This window comes from Pezoporus flaviventris, unplaced genomic scaffold, assembly GCF_033815535.1.
Source record: "Pezoporus flaviventris isolate CSIRO_AGI_PZ_B2104156 unplaced genomic scaffold, CSIRO_AGI_Pfla_v1 ptg000007l, whole genome shotgun sequence".
NCBI classification, from domain to species: domain Eukaryota; kingdom Metazoa; phylum Chordata; class Aves; order Psittaciformes; family Psittacidae; genus Pezoporus; species Pezoporus flaviventris.
This window is the reverse complement of record NW_026892555.1, coordinates 31,580,020-31,605,804: the sequence shown is the minus strand read 5'-3', so window position 1 is coordinate 31,605,804 and position 25,785 is coordinate 31,580,020. Positions and strand designations below refer to the sequence as shown.

Below are 25,785 nucleotides of genomic sequence, written 5' to 3'. Positions count from 1 at the left end.
TTGTGATACACACAATACCATACAAAATCCAGGGACTGAACTTCAGGTGTACAGAGGGTTTTCCTGGCAAAAACTGTTCCCATGGTTATTAGTTGCCTACAGGACCGGGCAACAACTAAACACTGATTTTGTGGGCCTAATTTTTGGAAGGAAAAAAAAAAAAGTGGAAAGTGGCACCAAAGTCCTGTAATGGATCAGACTTTAATAGCTCCTTTAGGTCAATGCAGTGCTGTGATACTGTAATGTCAAGCAGCAAAGCAGAAGGTATATTAACTGAAGATGTTTAAAATCAACAGAAAGGTGGCCTCGATTTTTCTTCTTCTGTTTTCAATTAAAAGCTCAGCTCTTATAATTTAGCAGGTTTGCTAAATATGTGTGTATATGTTTTAGAGTCTTTCTCTCTTCCTCACTTGGTCGTGTCACTCTTTCTCAACCCAATTATCCACACGTGGGGGCCCTGTGCATTATTTCTATTAGGAACACAAATTGATGATGGAGTAAAGTATCTTTCATTCAGGTCTTTGGTCATTTACAATGACTGATGGAATTCTGCCTCCTCCACCCCTGGAAGACCCAAACAGCAGAAGATACTCTTTCCCTAAAAATGTTCTTTCCTAGGCTTTTCTTGGTGCCATATTCTCAGTGTTTGTACAGCATATACCTGGTGACCCATTTCTAATTTCTTTCAAGTGTTTTGGGGGTTTTTGTTTGCGTTTTTTGCTTGTCACAATTGTTGTTGCTGCTACAGCTGTTCAGAAACCAGTTACTGAATCTGTCTGACTGCAGGTGCCTTTGGGAAAAGATAGTTTTAGTTTCAGGAGATGTAATGGTGCTTAACTCTTTATTGCAACAATTTTAGAATATGGATAGCAGTTATATCTTTGGTGTCAGAGGAATTCAGAATTCATAGAATTCAGAATAACAAAACAGGCGAAAAGGGTCTCCCCCCAAGCTGATAAAGTCAACAGATCCAGGCAGTTACATTTAATTATATATACAAAATTAGGTCAAAATATAACTTGGAAATCACAACACTTTTATCTGGTCACAGATTTTACAGCCATATATCAAATAAGAAAGAGCACAGTTCACAGAGTGTAAAGGGTTTATTCACTTGTTGATAAATTACCTGCTAACCCAAAAAGAGGTAAAGATCAAATTCAAAGAGGCCTAGCTCTTTTTATGGTAGTATTTATTTTATCTAAAACTTGTATTACAATATAATAAGGTCTTCAAAGACCAAATATGATCAAGTGCTTTCTAAGAAGTATGATGAATACTCAGAATGAAAGATGTTTGATCTATACTATGTTTAAAACCCAGCAGATGTCCAGTGCTGAGTGAAAGGGGCAGCTTCTGTGCTTTCCAGTGATTGATAGGAACTCCATTATGTATCTTCACTCCTTTAAAAATCTTCAGGTTTTGCGTACAACCATTAATAGCTATAACAGTAAACCTTTTCTGCAGCTTTATAATGAAATAGCACTTGTGCCTGTACACAGAATAAATGGCTTGGTATGACACACATTCTTTACTAGGTGATGACGGTGAAGCTGTACATTAGTGGTTTAGAGTTTAGAGGTCTACAGAGGATGAAAGTCCACATAGCAAGACAAATGGGATGTGAATATTATAAAAATCCAGATCTGAAATGTAGTCTCCAGCAAGTTCTTCTAGTTTTTTGTTTCCTTTCCCTTTCTTCAAACTCTTAGATGGCCAGACTATAAGCAAGGCTCACTCTTGTACACCAAAAATGACAGACATTAAGGCATCCTGGTGCATAAATCCTGACAAAACTTGCATCTAGTCTGTGTATGCAGCTGCACAGTGGTATTTTACCTCACAGTTTTGCTGGGATGAAAGTGTAGTAGTGCCTGATACCCAGGTGCATAAGTCCATTTCCCAACATTACAAAGAAAAAGTCTTAAAGATCAACCAATATAGGGCATAACAATTTTTTGCATATCACAGTGCATAACAGAATACCTATAGCATCCTGCAAGACAGGTTAGTTTCAAAGTCTTTAGAGAAATTATAACTAGAACGGAGAGAGTACAATAAGAAGCAGTGTGTTACTTGCATGGCATTGTTTCTCTTGGGCCCATGAAATTTGGAAACATTTACAGAGCTGGTATGAAGCCAGCTGGATTCTGATGAATTTTAACCTCAGCCTCTCATTTTCTGAAAAGTAAAATACAGAAAACCTTTGCAAGCTGGTACAGCAATCCTGTGAAGACTGGAATCTGATCAACCCTGCTGTTAGCTCCATGTACCAAATTATACTAAATAAATGAAACATTGTCCCAGTCCTTTTACATACAAAATTCAGGCTAGAAGACTTTGATGAAATACAATGAAAAAGTACATCTCTAATACCTAGTCTTGTGGGAAGCAGAAGTGAGTGGTTACAAAGTTTTGAATTCTACTTCTTAAAGAGAAAACTCATGCTGATGGTCTGATCTACAGTAAAATTCCTGTCCTGGTACCTCCAGCCCTACTGACATGTTCCAGACTTTTGCAGAGCTCGTGTATGAGCACCCAGCTTTTTCTCCTTGCTGCATCTCAGCAGGAGGGTGCTGCTTTAGCATCCTCTCCTCAGATACCAGGGGATGGAGGCGGCTGGGGCCGGGGCTCGGCTCTGCCTTTTATGCTCGACAGCTTTTGCGGGACCAAGGCCAGCTTCTGGCAGGATGCAGAGGACCCAGACGACCCTTCCTGCCAGCCACACTCGAGACACCGCCGGGGGGGGGGGCTCCTGGGAGCTCCGCCGCACGGGGGAGGACGGGCAGCGGTCGAGGGTGCGGGCGCTGATGCGGGGCCGTTTTCGGCGCGGTGCCCGGAGTTTGGCGCATTCCGCCCCGCGGGGTGCCGGGGAGGGTTGTCCGCCGCACGTCACCGCCGCCCGCGATAAAAGCCCGGCGGGGAGGGAGCCAGGAGGAGAAGCGCGGAGGTCCTCGGGGCGGCAGCGACCCGGAGGCCGGCGGGGGAGGCGGCGGCTCGCTCAGCGGCAGTCCTTCGCCGCACTCCACTGCTGGACGTGGCCGCACCGCGGCTGCCCGCTACAGTGAGCTGGGAGAAGCCGTGTCTGCGCCCCCCGGCCCCGGCCCCTGTGCGGGCCTGGCGAGGAGGTGGTCGGCGGAGCGAAGTTGGCTGCAGAGGGAGGAGGCAGCCGGCGGCGGAAGGGTAAGGGCGTTGTAGGGGGGGGGGCTCCCGGCGGCTCCCGCAGCATCCTCCCTGCGGCGGGGGATGCGGCGGGATACAAACCCCGGCGCATGCAGGGTGACTCGGCCAGGAAGAACGTCGGCGGGGCCGGCAGCCCCTCGGCGAACGGGGCCTGGGCGGTGCACCAGAGCGAGCCCGCTCTGCCCCCTTCGCCGCTTTTTGTTTCCCTCGCAGCGGCTGGGTCCGGCGCGGTCGGTGCGGCCGGATCAGCGCGTTTTCACCCAGGCACCCATGGCGCAGGAGTGACCATGGCATTCCCACCTAGAGCACTCAGTCATGCAGTAGGCAGTGTCGGTATATGCTGTTCTTGGAAGTGGTACTACTTTTACAGAGTTATCTCTGCTGTCCTTTGTTTGGTGAATAGACTAACCTCATCAACCCTCATTTGCTTTCTCGAGTTGGAAATCATTAAAAGAAAAAAAAAAAGCTTTAATCAAAGTCGTATTTTGAAATGCACCAAGAGGGGATATTTCGTATCAACTTAATTGTGTTTTTCAGTCATTATTTTGGCAATGGATGCAGGCCTTTTAAGTTACTTTGTTCTTATTCCAGTACTGGAAGACCCTTTCTACAGTCTAATCTTCATTTATGTTTGGCTCCTTTTAAGTAGCTATGAAAAGCATGCTTTCCCGCATGAAGGCAATTAAATGTGCATGCCAGTGTACCATATAAAACAGCTTGAACAGACTGAAGTTCATAAGGTTGAAGATAAGCCATCTTCCCAAATCAACAGTGTATACTTACTAGAGTAAAAACAGAGTAGCATCCTGGTTTCTCCCCCTGAAACAACAGTGGCAAACTGTACAAACTACAGTTGTTGTTGCTTAGTAAGTTCATACAGACCAGCAATTCAGCCTCCAAATTACATTACTCTCTCTTATGCATTTACAGCCAACAGACCTGGAAGAAAGACTTTGTCTTGGACCTAACTCCTGAGCATTTTGAGATCATTCATCATGAAGTATGTAGTACAGGAATGGCTCAGAATAACCACCTTGCTATTCATAGCTCAAGGACTTTCTGCAATGGTTCTTCCCAATGCAACGCTCTTACAGGAGCTTTTGGAAAAGTACATGGATGAAGATGGTGAGTGGTGGATCGCCAAGCAGAGAGGGAAAAGGGCTATCACAGACAGTGATATGCAAAGTATCTTGGATCTTCATAATAAATTACGGGGTCAGGTGTATCCACCAGCTTCCAATATGGAATATATGGTAAGGAAAAACTGATAGTGACGTGCAGAAAGAAATGTGCTTAGAATGGTTGCTGTCACTTTGTAACACAATATACTTTCAGTTTTGGCTTGCTTGTTTTCCAGTTTAAAGCACTTGTTTCTTGTTTGTCTTTTTTTTTTCCTTTTGTACAGAGGTGAACTGTGAGATAAAAGTATCTGCTTGTGGATCAGACATCATGTTCTACCGATACTAATGGTTTTAATCCTTCATAGCTCTCCTGAATTTAAGTGGCAATTCTGCAGTGGTAGGGTTCAATTTCCAAAATTACATTGCTCAAAGTAGTTGATTGTGACCTAAGAAGTTACCATCTAAGAAGAGTTACTGAACTCTGAACTTTCAAAATAACTTGAATACTCTCCCATGCTTCTAGGTTAGATGGAATTTCTGAGGAAGAAAGTCTTCTATTTAACTTGGCATCTGTTACTGGATTGGAGTCCTGTATGTTCCCATGTTAGACAGATTAATAATGTAATGCATAATTTATATTTGTGTTTTTCCCTTAAGAAGCATCTATATTTGGTTTATTATTAGTAGATTTAAATCTCCCATGGTTTTGAACTTTGATTTTATGCCATAGTTCAAGGCTAACTCTGTCCTTGCTAATTAAATCAAATCAGGTCATTAGAGCTTTGAAGAAGTCCAGAGGTCTGACAAGAATGGACAACTTTTCTTCCGTTCTTGTTTCTGCAGAAAAGCACAAATCTCTTTCCTGTGTCCACACTGTGTATTATTTGTGTATCAGTCCAGGCACCAGAGAAATAGCATTACTAAGGGTTGGGTTGTTTATACCAAATGTTACACATATTTATTTACAAATATTGTCAGGTTATGACAGCAGGTCATACTAACACATTTCAAGATGTAGATGTCTTTTGCAGCTTGGAGTGGTGTCTATCAGCTTGGAGATCTGATTGAACTGAGCATATATGTGCCCTGGAGAAACTGTGCTTACTTAAACCATTAATAAAGGCAGTTTAACTTAAGTTTACCTGTATGAGTGTTACTATATTAGACTAAGAGCCATCAGAGAATTAGTTACTATGTTTCATCTCCAAATAAGGGGATGATAATATCTGAAACTCCTTTCTTTAACTCCTTCATTTAAAATAGTCTGCACATCATTGAACTAGTATGTTTCTGTTACGACTTTATAAGACCTTTTTATAATATAAGTTAGCTTCTTGTTTCCAATAATCTAAGTTGATTTATTTCTGGAAAACTTAAGAAAAACCTGTCCAGAATTTTTATAAAATAAGAACAGGGAAAACTGCATTGTTTTCCTATGTTAAAATAGCGTAACACTTTTTCCCAAGATTCTGCAAAAGAGTAGCTTTGATTTTTATTTAAGTGCTTTTTTCCATTCCTAATGATATTTTACATTTACCTGTGTTACATATTTTGAAAAGAACTTGGATATGCTGGTTGGAGTTACACTTCTGACGTCTGTATTCTTCACAGATTCCTCCTGCACTGCGCACACTTTGGCCTAGACCTTGTGTTAGGTCTACATCTGGAACAATTTTTTTGTGTTGTTGTTGTTGTCTTTTTATTTCTGTGCTTCACTGTGACCCCTGACCCAGAGTACAAGTAGCATGGAAAAGAGATTACACAATTTTAGTATTAAGGAGATATACTTATGACCTGTTACTCAGAACAGGACAGCAGCTTTCAAGAACCTTGGATTCAATTTTGGGATAATATCCAAGGGAATCAGGGATTGGGGTGGGCAAAAGTTTAGGATTTGTGAATGGGAAGGGTCTGTGTAAAGAATCTGGCCAAAGGAATGGATATGCGTTCAGAGACAGAGGCCCATGAGAAGGGCATGCAGGGGGGCTGAGAGTCTGGTCAAGAAGATGTTGAGAAATCAGTGGCATGGAGAGAAAGAGCATTTGATGAATAGATGTGGTTAGGGGGAAGAGCTGTGACTTCCTGGTCAAAGAAAATTTGGAAGCAAGAGTTTACGGAGGGAGGTTAACAGCACACAAGTTCACTAAGAGGCTATACAAAAAGACAACCTGTGAGTGAGTGATAAGGGAGATTGTATGTGGAGGAAGCTGGCAGGAGTCAATATTGGGAACTGAGAGGATAATTTAGGAGACAGTGGAAACCCTCCACTGCTTAAAAGAAGGAGGAAATTATGGGATTTCTGATTGTTTGCATGTATTGTTTAATAAGAGTGAAATTTGAGTACAGAATGGTAAATGTGGTGTGGAGCCACAGATTGAACAGCAAAGAAGGAAAAATAAATGATAGCTCATTAAGGAAGCATGGTTTGTTTTGTGTAAAGTGATTCCTTTGGAAAAACTAGCATCATAATCATAGTGCATTATTCATATTGCACATTATATTTATTGCATAATTAAATTACTTGAGGCAAACTCTATTCTGTCATTTCATAACTTTTGAGAGATATAGCTGTATACGTATTACTGCTAGTTTTCTGTCCATAATTAAAGCAAATGCCTGTTTTGACACTTTATAGTGAATTTATTTTTCTAGATTCATATCAATAATAGGATTAACAAGTTCTACTTTTCCAGGTGAAGTGATAAGCACTCTTAGATCTGTCTTTCCAAGGGTCTGTGACCTCTGGGTTAGTTTTGTGATTCTTTTCCAGTTTGTATCTACGCATGGTAGATATGTCTAAGGAACAGAATGTTCTCATGGTTGTCTGGCTGAATTTACCAGATGACAAGTTCATCTTCCCAAGTACTGTGACTCTAGCAGTGAGCAGTAATAGATTCGTCGGGTAAAAGGATAAGATAAAAGCGTGTGAAAAGAGAAACTTCTGCCGTGAACCCCCCCCCAGCTTCCAGCAAACAGCAGCTTAGGGTCTTCCAAAATCTGCTGTTATACTTTTTGTGGCCAATAGTCTTGGGTGGAATTTTCTTTTATGAATCTGAATGCTTTTGAGTCCATTTGTATTGTTTGAATCCATGGCATCAAGTTGCAGAGCACGGTATATTTCAAATCATAGAATAATTAGGGTTGGAAAGGACCTTAAGGTCACCTAGTTCCAGCCCCCTGCCATGGGCAGGGACATTTAATTATGGATTGTGGGAAAAAGTACTTTTTTTTTTTAAGAAATAATAATTTCCTCAATGGTGGCATCTTTTCAGCTGGAGAGTCCTACTCCTCTTACGTGAAAAATGTTCTATCTGGTATGGTTGTACTGTTTTCATTTTAATTCAAAGGGAGAAAAACAAACTCTTGATACTTATGGCATACCACAGATACAGTTTTTTGCTTCCTAATCATTTCTAAAATTCTTTTACTTTTTTCACTGTGCCTGAACTAAAGCTGACATTTTCATATAGATATTCACAATTACTCCAAGATCTTTCCAGTGTGCTAAGAGGTCATTTACTACACTACAGTGTATGAAAGTTGTCTGTAATCTCCAGCAATGTTCTCATTATTTTGCATGTGTTCACACCGAATGCTGTCATTTTGTTTTCCAGTCACTTATTATTAGTGAGGCTCCTAACTCTGTCTTTTATTTTCCTATCTTGTTTTTAACTACCATTAAGTAGTGAATACCATCGTGCATTCCCTTTTCTTGGGCTGTTGTGAAGAAGTTATACAGCAGAGGACCATGGACACATCTTGCAGGGAATTTGAAAAGTTATTTTGTATTCTTATCTCTGTTTTCTGGCTTCTATCACTTTTTTTCTTAAACTCATGATATCTTAATTTTAGTCATTTATTAATGATAATGAATTAATGAATAATTAATTAATGAATTTATTAATTTCAAGACCAGGTTGGATGAGGCCTTGGGTGATATGGTTTAGTGTGAGGTGTCCCTACCCATGGCAGGGGGGTTGGAACTAGATGATCTTAAGGTCCTTTCCAACCCTAACTATGCTATGATTCTATGATTAATTTTTAAATAACTTAGGAACTTTGTAGGAAGCTTAACTGCACTTAATCCTCTTCCACATGTTGACACCTTCAAAATTTAATACATTCAGGGAGGATTTCATATTATCTGTGTATTTAGAATGTTTTTTAATGTTCTGTATGGAATCATCCCATGGAAGTCAGCCTTTAGTCTGCAGTTTCTCAGGATCTACTGGACACTTTTTAAAATATTACTACCCACACTCTGTTTTCTGTTACTGTGGTAATGAGGCCATATTAGGAGAGATTGTGTACCACAGTAATTCTGAAGTTCCGTGATCAAGTTCTTCCAGATTCTTGAAGGATATTGTCTGGTCCTGCAGTTTGATGCTGTTAATGTATTCAGTTCCATCTAATGTGTTCTAAGTCTGATATGGATCCTCCAACTCCCCTTCTGTCTCTTTCTCCATATAGAAGGATTCTGGCAAGAGAACCTGTGTAAGCTCCTCTGTAGGGAACTGTAGTCCAACCAATTCAATTAACTTCTCTGCAGTGGCTTTATGTGACCTTCTGACTGCATGTTAGATCATTCTTTCCTAAACATTTTATTTCAATGCTGAGAGAATTCTTGAAGTGTCAACATTATGACTTAAACAGGGGAAAAAAGATATTTTTAAGGTGATGATGAACATGAAAATGAATGGCAGATACATACTGTTGATGTTTATTGAGGTCTCTCGTCATAAGAGAGATGCTCCAAACCTGTGATGATCCTTGTAGCCCTCCACTGGACCCTTTCCAGTAGCTCCTTGTCTTTCTTGTACTGGACACAGTACGTCATGCATTCTATTTTAAATCATTCTTTTAGTACTGATTCCATGACTTCATGCATATTTTCCCAAACAAATGAGTAAGTCAAATAGCTCATGTAAGACCTATATTCCATGCATGTGCCTCTGTTGTACTGAAAAGTGTTTAGGTTTCTATTTTGATAGATTGCAATGCATTTCAACCTGGTATTTCTCAGCAATTAGCCACACACTGCATTTTGTAATTACTGTAATTAGAAAACATCGGTGTCGTCTAGAACAAGGAAGTCTTTGCTTATTTATAGTTGTCTTTTTTCTAATCCTGCTGATAAATGCTAGGGAAGTCATTGAAAAGCTTGTGCTTTGCTTCTATAAAGTTTTATTTTGCAAACCTTGTGAAGAAAATACAGTCTTCTAGAGGTACTTTTCAAAAAGTTCAGAATGCAGTAATTTATTTGCTATAGCTGCATGGTTCTTAAGGGCAGTTATGGGTGTGTATCTGAATCAGTACTGAATCCATATTTTGTTTACAGAAGAAAAAAATATTCTTACTTTGTGTTGTTATAATACCTCTGAAGGTCTTAATTTTAAAAATTGATAATGATCTGATGAAAGTGCTGATACCATGATACTCCTTTCAAAATCATGACTGACTCATGACTCCTGAGGGGCCTTACATTTTAAGAGGCTTAAAGGTTTGCCTTTCCATTTCAGTAACTTCATGAAAACTTCAGAAGAATATTAGTAGTGACTGTAAATACTTCTCATTCAGATTTTTCTATTTTTTCCTCAGGCATATTCCTTCTGTATTTAAATACAACCCATCGGACTTTTGATCATATGAACTCAATAGCAGGTGGAGCTGTTCCATGAATAATAATGGAACTTTCATGTCACCATAGTGACTGAACAGCTATAGAAATAAATTATTGGCTGTTTTGTGATGCTTTTAGATCCTATGATCTGCATAAGTCTGAAGGTAGAAGTTTCTCTCTCTATCTCTCAGCTTCCAGCTGAGATTTTTTTGTCTGTAGTATACTTAGGAGAACTGAAATAGCATTAGGAAAAATGAAGGAAAGCCTCGTAGTGTACTTTACACATTTTAGTGTAGTGCACTTACACATTTTGGTGAACTTTTATGTGCTGAATAGAAGTGCCCTGTTAAATTTCCTAGACCTTTCTGACAAAACTTGTTCATGTCTCTGTTTAGCGTATCTTGTTCATTTTGCCAAAACTCTTGAGGGACACTTGGTAAAAAAACATTCATGTTCCTTTCGAGTGGAGGACTTTGGTTTGTGGAATCCCTCAAGTGTCTGGAGAGCACTTTGGGTGCCAGGAACAGGGCACCTCTTTTAGAGTGAACCTGCCTGCTTTCCCTCTGGTTTTCCACTTTTCTGCTCCACTTCAAAGGTTGGTGGAAGTGCTTCAGCTCCTCTGCCTGTGCTCAAAGGCTGTTGACACTGCATCAAAGAATACATTGACGTTGACTTATGCTCTTATTCTGTCTGGCAGTTTTAGCAAAGGATTGTGCAATGTGAAGTGTCCAAGAAAGCAAGTGGATAAGTCCGTGGTATGACTTTTACTGATGTAATGCCAACAACAACTAAGCAACTCCAAGCAAAGAAACTGAAAGTGGAAAATAGCAGAAGGGCTCACTGTCTCAAAGTTTAAGGGAGCCTTCCCAAAATAATTAACAACATAGGACAGAAAATGTTCATCTTGTATTTTTGCTGTCAGAGGCATTCTTCATCCTCCGTATCAAAAATATTATTAAAAGTTAATCAGTAGTAGTAGTATAAGAGCTTAAATACAAAATACAGTCTGAACACAGAATCAATAAGATTTATAAAAGTATCTCCATGTAGCCTTAGTCTTTATGATGATACCTGCCTGGGAATCTTCTTTAACTTAAGATTTTTTTTTAACAGATACAAAATACTTATTTTTTTAACAATTTCATTGAAATGGTAGATATGAATTTATCCTCAACTTTAGATTTGGCTTAAGTACAATGACTGCCATAGTTAGAAAAGTGTGATTTATTAAGAAGACTGTCTTCTGTCCATACAGAGGATGTTTTTTATTTTATAATGAAGGAAGATAAGTTTCTATTGAGGCTATTTCACTCATTAAATACAGAATTTTGGCTGCCTGATAGATACCACAGTATATTTGCCCTCAATTCCCTGTTGGATCTCCAAATGATCAAGAACTCCTTTAATACATTTATTAAGTCTTTTTTCTTTCCTTTTTTTTTTTTTAGGTTTTATTTAAACATATTTCTAACAGTCGTAAAAAGTCACATATGATCAATGGGTGCTTTATGGCAGTAAGTTCAATTCACTTATGTCAGATTACAGTGGTCATCTTCTCAAAGGATTCACTGTGACACATGTTTGAGATACTGTGGCTAATTCCTGTTCAAAGTCCAGGAAATTCTGTAGCATCTCTAAAACTGCTGTATGAAAGCAATCAATTATAGCTGGTTTATCGTAGCAGTCACTACTAGGATTTGAGGTAAGGACCCATACTATGGTCAATTTGTGATTAGCTATAAATATTTATGATTACTATTTGTAATGAATGTGTGTAATTCATAATTCAACAATCAACAAAACTCAGAAATCAAGATCAGTGTTTACACTCTTGCTTCTTTTCCATTTGTGTCAGAATTTAGAAGTGAATAGGTATTTAGTCATGTTCTAATAGAAAGTCTTTATGCAGTACTTTTAAAAAGTAGCAAAATAAATGCACTGTTTCAGAACACCTTGGAAAGCTGAATATTCCAGCAAGGTTTTTTTAACATGCTTTGGGTACACACAGAATTAAATGTGATTAGTCATGTCTGCTGGTTCCTATTCCTGGTTTTACTTTTGAACACAAAAAGCTCAAACACATGAAACTCTAATAGGGAGATACTTCTAAATATTGATGCAATGTATTCAGTGTTGGGGAACAATATTTTTGGCTGTATACCACTTTCATGTTTCCAGGCAAAAGCCACAGTTTTCCTGCTTCTTACTTTTGTCCAGAAAAGTGGCTGAAACCTCAAGGTATGTTCAGGGATCTCTGCCCAGTTAAAGCTCTATAAACTCTAGTCCGCCACACGGTAGCATGTAAAGTCCTTACTGTTTTATTTCTAGACAGGTAGTAGTTCTCCAATGAAAAATAGGTGCCTAACTTTCTTGGTAGTATAAAGTTTAACAATTTCAGCTATTCTCTTTCTTTTTGCTTAAAGGATGTATCAGTACTAGTCAGTGTGGTTGTTTTTGTATATTCAAGGAGAATTGTCTCGTGTTTCAGTACTCCTGAGCTTTTGTGGTCACTCTGCTGTATCCTGTAAGGGATCTTGAGCTTGTACAGAGGCCACATTTTTTTCATACTCAAATGGCTGAAAGTAAGCATCTCAGTCATGTGCTAATTCTCATTAGTTTCTATGGATTTCATTCAGCAGCCTTGGTATGGATCAAAATGCCTCACCTAACCATAACTGAAAGCCAAGCTGATGAAAACTGCCAATGTCTGTTCATCAAGAAGAAACCATATCAAGCCAATCTATTTTTTTTTTTTATATGACCCACTAATTGACCAGCATAGTGTAGCAGAGGGGAGTAGTAGGTGTCATATTTTTGACCCTGGAAAGCTTTTGACACTCTTCACCCTGACATTTTTGCAAGTGAAAATTGACAAGCTCCCTGTTAAACTGGCAGATGATTGAAGGTGTTGCTGCTTCTGGAGCCCATGCCATTTGGGTAAGCACTTGGGTTATGACTTGTGTGAGCATACACTTAAAGAATACACTTGAAAATTGCAGAAGACATTAACATGGGCGCAGGTTAGGATTGTTTCAGAAAACACGATAAATTAGAACTTGAGAAGTGGGAGTAGTGGTTTGGAACCAACATGATGAAGTTTAACTGCAAGTTATGGAATAAGGAAGAAATCAAACAGGCAAAATATAAGGAATAAAACGTAGAGGTAACACTGCAGTAAGAAGATACAGGAGTCGCACTGATTTAAAATTTAAAAATTAGTATAAGGGAGCAGTCTTTGAAAGGAGACTTCTCCATGTGAAGCTGGTGAGACCTTGTCTGAAATGCAGTATCCAGTTTTAGTCATTTTTTAAGAATGGTCTAGCCATTCTAGAAGGAATGAGAGGGATTAATTATAAAGACAGCATATGTGCTTTAGGTGTAAAAGTGAAGGAATGAAGCAGCTGAATTTGTTTAATTTGGGAAATAAATGAAGGTTGTTAACAGGAGAGAGGGTGATTTCTTTTTTCCTTGGCAATAAAACATCAGCTAGCATTCCAGCATTGCAGGACAGGAGGTTTGGGTGGCATACCAAGGAAATCCTCTTTACTCTTACAATAAAAATATTCCAGAAGAAAATTAACTATTATTCCAAAAATGTTGTTGCTAGTTTTGATTTAAAAATAGGGATAATACACATATATTTGATTCTGGCTTAGAGGAAGAGGCTAGATAGATACAGTCAACATCAGTCTTCTGAAGTAATTTTCAGTTGTACCTTTCTGTCACTTTGCACTGGTGCCCTGCAGCTGATTTCTAGTTCTTGACTGTATTTCTGGCTTACTTTGCTCATGGCATTTCTCATTCTATGTTTCATCTTTCCTTTTTTTTTTTTTTTGTTCTCAGTGTCATTAAAGAATACAGTGGATTCTATTAAAAAGTAAATAAATACCCATACTGTACTGTGGTATTTACTTTACCACTCTCTATATTTAGAATATATACAGCAATGAGGTATTTATACTATGCCATGGTAAATGTTTACTTTCAGTGGTGCCTGATGGTACTTACTTTTCCATCTTTCCTGAGCTTAAATTTTAGCTTTTTTCTTTCTGTATAGTCCCATTCCATATATTTTTTTCTTCCTTCCTACATACATGAAAGCCTCTCCAATTAAAATGTTATCCCGTTTTATTTTATTTTATTTTACTTTTTCACTGGAAAACGTTTTTTGAACTACTGGGGTCTTCAGTTCTGTTGCAGTACTGGTTGGTATAATTGGTAGGCTCACTTAACACTTTGGATGGGAATGTACTTATTTGATCTAACGCTCATACAACAGAAATGGTGGGAGTCATCTACCACCACAAGCTTTTGATGCCTGTGGTGTATATGTCTTCATTTGAGCCAGTCTTTTTTTATAATTAGTAGAGAAAACTGAGAATTTCCAACACACAGTTTATCTCAATTAAAGGTGGGTAGCTAAAATTACCTCCCTCTACAGATGCTTACTTGTCTGTGTAACTGCAAAGGTAATTTGGATAATTAGCTCAGATGTAGGTATCTGCTTTAAGGCTGTTTAAATTCAGGGGAGGTTAATCCCTGTGTGGAGTGATTAGTTTGGCTGGTGATGAATTGTAATTTAATATGAGGTATCCTCACAGAAACGTCAGCTCCGCCATAAGCAGAGCATTAGTTTCAGTCTACGCGCTACTTGAACCCCATGTTGACAGAGGTTAAATACCGTAGTTTGTAGTCCATAAAGCTAAGCTGGTGTTAGATGCGGTTTATTTTAACGTGATACATTGTAAACCAGAAGCATTCAGAAGATCCTTATTGCATGCAACATTCCTGCTGTAAAACTTGTAACCTTCTGGGGTAGAAGAAGAGTGGGCAGCTGGAGTTGGTAACTGTTATTACCATTCAGTTTAATCTGCCACCTGGGTGGTGGAAAACCTGGTTTTTAGCTTCAGCTGATCTAGCACATGTGGAAAGTTTGTGTAATGCTGCTAGCGCCTAATATATGGGTATGTCTTTGATGTTGCACTGGGTTTTAATAGGATACTGATGAAGGCAGTGCCTGTGTTAGTGAGTGTTGTGGTGCCACAGGAGCAGGTATGTAGAGCAAAAGAACTGGTGCTGAGGGCTTGACATTCATGCTGTCTGTATTTCAGTGGTTTTTATTTTGAACTGGGATTAATCTGTGTGGACTGAATACCCATGAACCACTGCAAAGTGTTAGATGCACTCCTAGAGCACACCTTGCATTTTAGCTGGAAGAGATCCAGTTTGTACTCCAGGAGTGCTCTGTGATACACAGTAAGTGGGAGTGATCAGGAGTTCCATTTCCAAAGCACATTCCTGTTCTAAATTAAGAAAAAAAAAAACAACAACAAACCAAACCCTAATTCACTTTGAGTTCAGTCATGGTGGTATTGCAACCCAGTCTAAAAGATTAGCATTGTTTTCAGGCTGCTGTCTACATGAAAGTGAATGTTTTATATAGTAGATAGTAGATTGGTGTGAAATCTAAGAAATGCAGTAGAAATAGCATAAATAATAACTCAGATGAAACACAAGTTGTTTTCCAAAGCTGAAGCAGGAACACACTTCTGATACTGTAAGGCTGAAGTATATAGAACAAAATATTTTTCTCTTACAGTAAAATAGGTGTTTGCAGGGACTGAAAACTTAGCCAATGCTCCTTCTGTGTGTAGTGGCTTAGGTGAAATAGCTTTTAAAATAGCAGTTTTGCTATTTGGGTATGCTGTTGTGGATAGCAGAAGCATCTGAGCTGTCTATGATGCCTTGTGAGTGGTAGACTATTCAGAGTAGATGATAAAATTAAGTCTTGAGCAGCACTGAGCCTTGACCCTTGGTTTTTATATGAGGATGATGCTAACTGTAAAGACCAAAACATGTTACCTTGCAATGGGAAGAGACTACTTCCTCTAGTAGACAGCTATTGCAGAGATGGGGAGAAAAGAAGTTTTTTTTTCTCATCCATTATCATGATGTCAGAGTGGTCATAGCTACCTAGTTATGTACCTCTCTTTCCCTCCCTCTCATATAGAGCAAGTTTACATCTGCACCTTTTTTGAGAATTTCATGTTGCACTTTGGACACCAGAGGGCAAGACAGGTACAAACCAATGCATATCTGTCCTGGGTTCAGCAGTAGAAGTCATTTTTTCTCCTTCTTAATAGCTGGTGCATTGCTGTGTTTTTGACTTTCGGCCTGGGAACAGCACTGATAATGCTGATGTTTTTAGTTACTGCTCAAATGTTGTGTCTGACCAAGGACTTTCTGAGCCTCATGCTCTACCAGGGAGGAGGGGAACCCGGGAGGAAGCAGAGGCAGGACACCTGACCCAAACTAACCAAAGAGGTATTCCATACCACAGCATGTCATGGCCAGGATGAATAAATGAGAGTTACCCAGAAGGGCTAGATCACTGCTTGGGTTGGGCGGGGTATTATCAGTCAGCGGGTGATATTGTATTCTCTTCCCTTGTTATTTCCTTTATCATTATTATTATTGGTGGTAGCAGTAGTAATTTGTGTTATACCTTAGTTACCGGACTGTTCTTATCTCAGCCAGTGGGAGTTACATTCTTTCAGTTCTCCTCCCCATCCCTCTGGGAGCTGGGGGAAGAAGCAGGGGGAGTGAGTGAATGAGCTGCATGGCTGGGCTTAAACCATGACAATATCCAAGACTAAGAAAATGGTATGTTCTACACCATTTTGTGCACTACAGTCTCTTTAGTTCCATTGTTTCTTCCATGATACTGTTGAATACAGGGCTATCGTTACAAATCCAGCTGTCTTATAAACTACATTTTCTCATCTTAAAATTATCAAGATAGCCTTTGGTTCAGTGCTTTCTAACCTTCTGCATATGTAAATAATTTGAAAAGTGAAATTTCATTCTGTGAAAAGTTGATCCCATTATCTCCTTTCTATATCATACTTAGGCTTTGAATCTTTCCTAATTTCAGCTTTCACTGGCAACTGTATGTGTATAACAAATTAACTTCTTACAACTGCAGTCTGCAGACTTTATCTTACAAGTCACGCATTCTTGGCTTTTACAAGTCATGTAACAGGTTTAAAAACTTACGGACCTGGCCGTAACTAGAGAGACATTAATCTATTCTATTCCATTCTGTATCTAATATTTCATCTCTATTTGAGCACATTTAAACTCTAACGTAGTCTTGAAGAAGTAACAATGGTAAGTTGTACTGTAGGTTTCATGAACTCATCTGAAAAACTGGATCAAATTAAGCATTGGCTGGCAGGATAATAGCAGTTTTTTCTTATGACAGACTGTGCTAGGTGTATGTGCATGGCATCCATGTCAGGTAGTTTTTCTGTGTGGCACTAAAAATAAGGGGTTTAGGTGTTAAAGGCTGAAGAATAAATGAATGGGTCCTTTCCTCTATGGCGCAGAGAGAAAATGTCCTGAATAGCTGTCTTGGTTGTGTAGTACATGCGTTGAGGAGGAAAGCAAGACAAGTTGCATCATTTGCTGCGAACCCAAAATACATATATGCAAGGCTTTTGACATCTGATTCACGTCTCGGAACATGTTGCAGTTGAGGTTATTTGTTGATACTGTGTGTTTGAGTTATGCAGTATGACTGAGTTAATTCAATCCTTATAAAACAGCAACTATTTACTGTAAGATTTCTGATTATTTTTATCATAAAACTTTTTATTCACAATTTCTCATCAAAATTTTGAATGATTAAACTTAAATGAGTGCATGAAATGTATGCTTTGAGATTTCATGTTGTATTTTTTATAAAAAGATAACCTGTCTTTTAATTCCTAAATTTAAATTCTGATATATGAGACAGTTCCCATGAAATAATATTACAGGCATTGTACAAAGGTACTGAAATATGAATTACTCAAGTTTTAAAAATCATCTTCTTTCTCCATTGTTACAAAGATTAGCTAAAGCTGTTTTAGATTAGTGCCAATGAACAACATTTGTCTAGTCTATTATAACACTTTTAAAGTTTGATTAGAGAAAGGAAAATTGAAAAATTTCAGTTGAAACAAAATTTGGTTTTATCTATTGGAGAATTATATTTTTTTGTTTTCAATGAAAACTACCAGAAATTATGATTAGTTGACCTCTAACATTCCCATTACTTCATTCTTTCCTGTTCTTCTTTCATATATGTCATAAACTGATGTCTTTTGTGAAGTTCCTGTCATTAGACCTGTCATTATGATGGACACAGTGATCAAGGAAGGATGGTGTTATCACTGTCTTAATGGACACCAGAGCAGAATCAATAATGAATCTGCTACAAGGAAAGTGCACTATGATGAGGCTCACTTCACCATAAACAGTAGTAAATAAAAACCACAGAAAGCACTAATTGGACAAATTAAAACTCTTAACATAAAAAGAAATAGGGTGATTACTTAATGGTGAGCCTTAAGCTACGACCTTTTTTGCTTAATTACTTGTGCAGATTCCTACTTGATATAATCTCATGCACATAGACCCATTCTTCAAAAACCTGGAGTTGGCTCCTCTTGGCTGATGTACTAACCTTTTGTGCAGTCAGGAATGACTGCAATGGGTAAAAATACCCAAATACCCCAGTCTCATTGTTGATATTATCTCCTGCTCTATGCTTTGTGCAAAGAGCTTTGCTGCATTCCATCTGCTTAGTCATGAAGATTATTTCTTTACTCCATCTAAGGTTGTGGACTAGAAACTTAGAAGTGTGCTTATCTCTGGGTAGGCAAAGCAAGGGAGAGTAAGGACAATATTTCATAGTGTGTGTGAAGGCAGAGAAGCAGAAGCAGCTTTTTGAAAGGCATCCACTCTCAGCAGTACCTTGGAGTGTGGGTGCTCATCTGTCAGGAGGATTGAATTTAAGTTTTTCATCAGAAAGCTATTCTTGCAGAGTTCTGGATGGCTCTGTCATGCATAGCTATCATCATTCTTTAAAAGAAAATTTTGTTAAAGGTAACTACTTCCCAAGCTTGAGGAACTGATTCAAGCAGCTATTATTGACTGCCTAGCTTAACTTCAAAAAATCATTATTTCACTTAAAATAGCTGCATAAAATGTTTTGAAAGTTTTGTGGAGAAAAATACCCACAACAGTACAATTTCTTTATCCACAACTGCTGTTTTAAGAGTTGAAAATGTAAGGGGATGCTTTACCAGAGAATAGATTGTGGTATTCTGAGATTTATAAGAGCTACAAGAAATTTTATCTGGCTTTGGAGGTAGGAATTTCTAAAAATGAGCAGGTTGCCCGCATTTTGGTCTAATGTAAGTCTAATTTACCCTGTATCTGTATTTCAGAACCTGGTTGGTAAAACCATTCTTAAAGAGCAGTTATTTGGGAAATATGTTAACTTTATGACTTGTTCATATTCAGAGCTAAATCTAAGTATTACAGGACTTTAATCTGACAGTGTCATATAATATATTCAGCAAAGACAAATGATAGTGGCTTATATTTCAAAATGTTACAGTCTCATGATTTTATTACAGAATATTGAAGCCTATCATTTATAAGACCAAAACATATATGTGGAAAAGTGTGCTAATCTTGATGGTTTTTACAGTGGGTACAATAGAAAGAAGAACTATTAATAATGGTGAAACAAAGAAAGGGAAAAGATTTGTACAGACTGTCATATAAAACTTTCTGTTTTAAGATTAGAATATTTTCTTAAGGAGATTAAAGAATGCTGTGGCATATGACACTGAAATACTGGCCCAGTAGGGTAAACAGAAAATTCCTACTGTTTAGAGTCAGCGGGGTTCGTATCCATATGCGTGTTAAAAGCTTTATTGTGTCATTATTACATGCTGTCAAAATAAATGTTGCATTTTGTGAGTCAAAATGGACCCTATAAATTTTGTAACTGCTGATGATAGTAATAAAATCTAATTCAATGCATGAGAGACTTCTGAAGAGAAGCAAGAACAGATATGCTAGGATTAAACTGAGTTATATTAAAGTCTTTACATAATCATGGTCTTGCATAACCAAGGATATATTTATTTTTAATGAGTAATCTGATTAATAAGGGGAAAAACTGCATGTCAAAATAATTAGAAAAATAAATTTTAGCACATGGAATTTGTCTTTTATGTTTGTGTATTCTTTGGCTTAGACATGATCTCCAGTGTCTGCATGGAGATTTGGTTTTGGAAACACTGAATTAGTGTTGATTTAGAAATTCAGTCTGAACTTATGATGAAGTAATTGAGGCTCTATCAGGAAAAGTGTTTCCTTCCTGGAAGTGTTTCAGTTTCCTAACCTGAGCATTGATATCAGATAGTCAAGTATCTAGAAACTGTATCTGCAACTACAGGAGTTGTTAAAAGTCCAGCAGTGGTATGGAGACTTTGCACAACAGGGACCACTTTGAGCAAACCGCAGTTTAGCACAGTGAAAATGTGCATACATAGTATTGTATAATTTCTTGCAGTAGGAGTACATTTGTAGTATGCTTTTAAAAGAAATAAACTTGCATTTGCCTTTCAGCTATAAGCCTATTCTTCCATGTCCCTTAAAGAATAAAAGAATAAGTAATTTTGAGGAACAATAATTGATAATCTTTAACTTGTCCTAAGCATGCCTCTTGCTAACATGAATGCCTTTTTTACCAATCTGTCATAAAAATCTGTTAATGACAATCTTACTCTGTTTTTCATATTTTGTGTTTGCGCTTTATTATTTCAACAAAAGCTGATTATAGAAGAGGGAGAGAAAATCACTTTCATTTCAGATATACTGTTGGTTTAGAGGAAGTAAAGCCTTATGTTGAAAGTGTGCTGGATAACATCCTTTTGGCTAAGAAAAGTACCTATTACTAAAAAGAACTCTCACAAGACAGAAAATGCACTTAATATAGCCTCGAAAGTTGAACTAAGTCTTTCAGTTTCATATTTGTGCTTTATTCATTGCAGCATTGCTTCACATGCTTCCTAAAGGAACTGCTGTGAAGGGGTTAAAACTGTTTTTTTTTTTCCTTCTGGTGAAAATGTTTTTTCTTTCTTATGTAACACAAATTTGCATACAATTGTCAAGTCTTACTCTTTTATTTATTCCTCTGCCCTGGCTAGTAACAGAGGCTTCAAAAACGGACAATCCTGTTTTGTTGTTTTTAAAGTAGGAGATACATATTTCTAAGAAGGTGTACCTTTCTTTCCTTTCAAATTTCAGACATGGGACACAGAACTGGAGAGATCTGCAGAATCGTGGGCTGAAACCTGTCTATGGGAGCATGGGCCTGCAAGCCTTCTTCCATCAATTGGACAGAATTTAGGTGCACACTGGGGAAGGTAGTTTGAGATACTGTTTCATACTATATTTTTTAGAAATCTAACAAAACTTGCATGTTACTTAAAGGGGGAATAATAGAAGCTACAACTTTTGAATGATCTAATAGACTACTACTGGCTTTCATAGGTACAGACCTCCAACATTTCATGTCCAAGCATGGTATGATGAAGTGAGAGATTTCACGTATCCCTATCCTCATGAATGCAACCCGTATTGTCCTTACAAATGCTCTGGTCCTGTTTGTACACATTACACACAGGTATGTAGATGGGTTTGGGTTTTGTCAGCTATGGAAAAGAGTGGTCAAGACTTCCAGATATGTTACTGTATAACAATGTAGAACATTAATCTTGCAGCATATACCATAGCACTAAAGCACAAATGGGACTTGTTGTTTATTAGACTCCATAGTTACAATCATTGGGTAGCGGTGACATAGAGTAGGGTTATACAAATCTTTAGATTCCGTCCTCATTAATACCGCTTCCTTAATAGGATTAAGGAAAAAGCTCATAAACCCGTGTTGAACTGAGTGTTACTGCTCAATGCACTTTACAGAATCTAGTCTCTGTTGCTGGTATGTTGGTACTTCTTTCTGTAGTATGCTGAAGAAACACATATTTTAAAAAGAGAAAAAAAGTTTTATGAGGTGAATTCCTCAGCTCAAACAACAGTTTTTTTAACATGCTACTTTAACCTTAGCAAGATTTTTAAATTGGATAAGAATCATTTTATTTGTTACTTCTGAGATCTGCATGCCTAACCTGAATTTTTCCAGAGGGGAATCAGTTGTATTTTCAGTGAATTGAAAACACATGATCCACATGTAATTTTCAATATAATATTAGAAAACTTCAGAATGATTAATTTAAAAATATTTATTTTGTTTACTTGAGCAATTTACAATTGTAGGCAATTTTAAGACAAAAATACCTCCATGTGTTTATTTACCATTTCTGTAAAAATACCTGTAATTACACTTATCAGCTGCATGGGAAATCTACAATGCATATATATGGTTCTTTGTGGTACTAATTCTTCACAGTACCTATCTCTATCAACTCCTAAGTCTTGCTGAAACTACACAGTTGTCTTATCTTGAATTAATACAAATTTACCACCTGTCATATTTGTCTAATTTTAACATTACAGACTTTGTAATTCAGATTATTTTGAGATCTGTAATGAAAATTGTTTCAACAGATGCATAAAGGAGCACAGCCACCTTAGATTACAATGGCATAAAAGCATATTCATTTAAAATCCGAATTTGAGTCTTTCTGGTTTATTAGTGGTTTCTCTGAATAGCTTTATCATTTATGTTACCTGCTTTCACTGCTGACAAACATCTGTTCTCTCAGTCTAACCAACCTAAACCCCTGTGGGTCCTCAGATTGTACTGAGAGCTCCAGGGTATAGGAAGCTAACTTCTAAAACATGATTATCTGTTAATGTAATTCCAAGAATCAGTTCTTCAGATCATGTTTTGTAAATATTTTTCTACACTTTCAAATACATGCTTAGACCATTTATGTAAAATGAGAGCCATGTCATTTTTATGAACGGAAAGGTTTTCTTTCTAGCAAGGATATAACCGAATGGCCTTTTGACAGTTGTAATTAGGTCACTTCAACCCATTTATAACAGAGTTGAATTTAACATCACTTTTGTGATTTGAGTTTTATGTGTTGAAGTTGAGAGTTTTGATTTTGTGTTAATCAGCTTTGGTTTTCACAATTATTTCTCTTTCATTTTCCCATAGGTTGTTTGGGCTACAAGTAGCAGAATTGGTTGTGCAATTAATTTGTGTCACAACATGAACATCTGGGGGCAGATTTGGCCAAAAGCAGTCTATCTTGTATGCAATTACTCTCCTAAGTAAGTAGGCTGACACCCAAAAATATCTTGAGGGGGCAAGATACTTTACCATAATACAGGAAATCTGAAAGGAAATCAGTCTGGGTTTTCTGTTTTTTGTGCTCTTACAAAGTAGAGCATTTTTCCAAATGCAGCTTTTGCCTGCACAAATACTCTGATTTTCAGTTTTCTGGCCTGTGTTTTAGCATCCAACATCAGAGATCTTTGTTGTAGTGTGATATTTGTCTGAAAAATAAATGTATCTATCTCCCCAGTGTGACTTTAAGGAATGTGTAACATGAAGCCCATGGTTAAGATCAAATTCTATAGGATATTCCTTTTAGGAAAGCAGAGCCTGAGCTCGTGTAGTTGGGGAGTTTACTCTTAAGGTGCTATGCCAAAGATTTTAACAGCATAAATAAAAAGATTTTAACAGCAGTTTATGGCAGTACTTCAGTTTTTGCTGCATGGACTTTTTAATTACTTCATGTGCATTTTGTATAGAATCAGGGAATCAGAGAATCATTTAGGTTGGAAAGACCCTCCTGATCAACAAGTTCAACTGTAAACCTAGCACTGCCAAGTCCGCCCCTGAACAATGTCACTTAGTGCCACAGCTACACATCTTTTAAATACCTCTGGGGATGGGAACTCAACCCCTTCCCTGGGCAGACTCTTCCAATGCTTGACAACCCTTTCGGTGAAGAAATTTTTCCTAATATTCAATCTAAACCTCCCCTGGTACAGCTTGATGCCATTTCATCTTATACTGTCACTTATTACTTGGGAATATCAAAACAAAGTTACAGGCTAAGTGTCTGCTGGTTTTCATCATTTGTCCACATACTAAATGCAGTTTAATGTTAATATATTTATTTATTTATTAAGCCATGTTTTGTTAATTTATTCTTTTATGATTTTTTGTGTAAAGGGGTAACTGGTGGGGTCATGCTCCTTATAAACCTGGCCGCCCATGTTCTGCTTGTCCCCCTAGTTTTGGAGGAGGTTGCAGAGAAAATCTTTGTTACAAAGGTATGTTCTATTTCAACAGTACAACTATAAGTGGGAAGAGAAATGCAACTTTCATTTTGCCTTCTTTCCTCATTATCCCTAGTGGAATAGAATATATTATGCATGTTCCCAAAGACCTGGTAGGGGCCTACTTTTTCTATGCTGAATGAGATCATGTAATTATGATTTGTGAGGCTGAGCCTCACCAGAGGGAATGGAGTTTGCTGAACTCCTGATGATTTAAGTGCTGATTGAGGGCTTTTAGTACACAAACACGTAGACTGTCTCTGCTATGTGTATGCCTATCTGTAATTATAGTGGGATCCTGTGCAGTCATTTGTTTATAGGAAAATGTTATCTCAGGCATGTAGCCATGCGCATTACTATAAGAATATCAAGAACAAGCCTAGAAGATATTACTAATTAAAATGTCAGCTGGGATGGTTATTAACTTCTTGCAATTTTCATACTTTAGAGGATTGAAACACAAAATATAATGAAGCTACTTTTTTTTTTAATTTGTTTACCCTGTGTACAAGTAATTAGGCAGGTCTTCTTAATAAATTTTGAAAGTTCATATGGACCATAAGAGCTGGATGCGTGTAACAAAATACCTTCCTTATGGTTTTGCTCAGTGATGAGTATTTAAAAATTATTTTCATTATGTTTGAATAGAAGGCTTAATTCTCAGATGTATGTTTTTATGAAACCAGCTTCTTTAATTGCAAGTTATCTATGAACTTGATAGAACTCTTACGATTGTATAATAGAGATGACATATTTGTTCTAGTTTTTGTGATGGCATAAAGATACTAAAACAGGAGTGTTAGGAGCATTTTCATACTTCAGTTGTGCTGTGTGTACTAGAAATAAAAAATCTATCTTTTGTTAACATCAGAAACATACTTCAGATGTATGATTAATTTTGAGGTCTTATGCTTGAGATGTATGATTAATTTTGAGGTCTTATTATGAAGCAGTGGAAAGTTTTCCTTGCTTTCTTGCTTTTATTCATCCACCTTTTTATGAGGACAAAGCCATGTTACCAAAACATGGTAAGGGATTTACATTCCACAAACACTGGTTTCTTTTTTCCTGAGATTTTTTTATTTTCTCTCCTGTTTTCTGAAACAGATGATTCAGAAAGGCCTTATTCTCCCCAAGAGCCAGAAGAGGAAACCAATGAGATTGAACGGCAGCGATCCAAAGCCCAGGATGCAACAACACAAAGCTGGCCAAGAGCTCATTCACCTTCAGGCTCCACAGGCACTGATGACAGTGAGAAAAATGAAGTAATAAGCACACAGCAAATGTGTAAGGAATTTACCCAATTTGCAAGCGGTCAACAGATTTGAATTACATAGTACCAAATTCATTGCAGTGAAATTGCTTTTTGCTTGTTTTAGCTCAGATTGTTTCATGTGAAGTAAGGCTAAGAGATCAGTGCAAAGGAACAACTTGCAATAGGTATGGTAAATTTTACAGTTGTCATTCTGAGATTATTTTGAAAGGCTCTATTTGTTCATGAGCTGCAGTATTTTCCCTTTTTGTAATCCCAGGATTTTAGACCAAGTTGTATTTTATTTTCTTAGGTACGAATGTCCTGCTGGCTGTTTGGATAGCAAAGCCAAAGTTATTGGAAGTGTACATTATGAAATGGTAAATATTTTAAAATTAGATTCTGCACCAGTAGAATGTTTAATGAAATATCTCTCTGTTGGA

General features: G+C 37.6%; 1 protein-coding gene across 4 annotated transcripts in view; it reads left to right on the top strand.

Annotated features, from left to right (window-relative positions):
- The first annotated feature begins 2,974 nt into the window (after window positions 1-2,974).
- Window positions 2,975-25,785, top strand: part of CRISPLD1 (cysteine rich secretory protein LCCL domain containing 1) — a 41,953-nt gene continuing 19,142 nt past the window's right edge. For 2 of the 4 annotated variants that reach the window (XM_061448264.1, XM_061448263.1), the window contains exons 1-9: window positions 2,976-3,183; window positions 4,114-4,436; window positions 21,076-21,194; window positions 21,322-21,454; window positions 22,958-23,073; window positions 23,984-24,084; window positions 25,198-25,377; window positions 25,470-25,530; window positions 25,656-25,722. In XM_061448264.1, coding sequence (XP_061304248.1) covers window positions 4,179-4,436; window positions 21,076-21,194; window positions 21,322-21,454; window positions 22,958-23,073; window positions 23,984-24,084; window positions 25,198-25,377; window positions 25,470-25,530; window positions 25,656-25,722 — 1,035 coding nt within the window. In that variant the 5' untranslated portion in view covers window positions 2,976-3,183; window positions 4,114-4,178. Of the gene's footprint in view, window positions 3,184-4,113; window positions 4,437-21,075; window positions 21,195-21,321; window positions 21,455-22,957; window positions 23,074-23,983; window positions 24,085-25,197; window positions 25,378-25,469; window positions 25,531-25,655; window positions 25,723-25,785 lie in introns of those variants that run through there. The other 2 variants (XM_061448265.1, XM_061448266.1) reach the window with 2 other exon arrangements.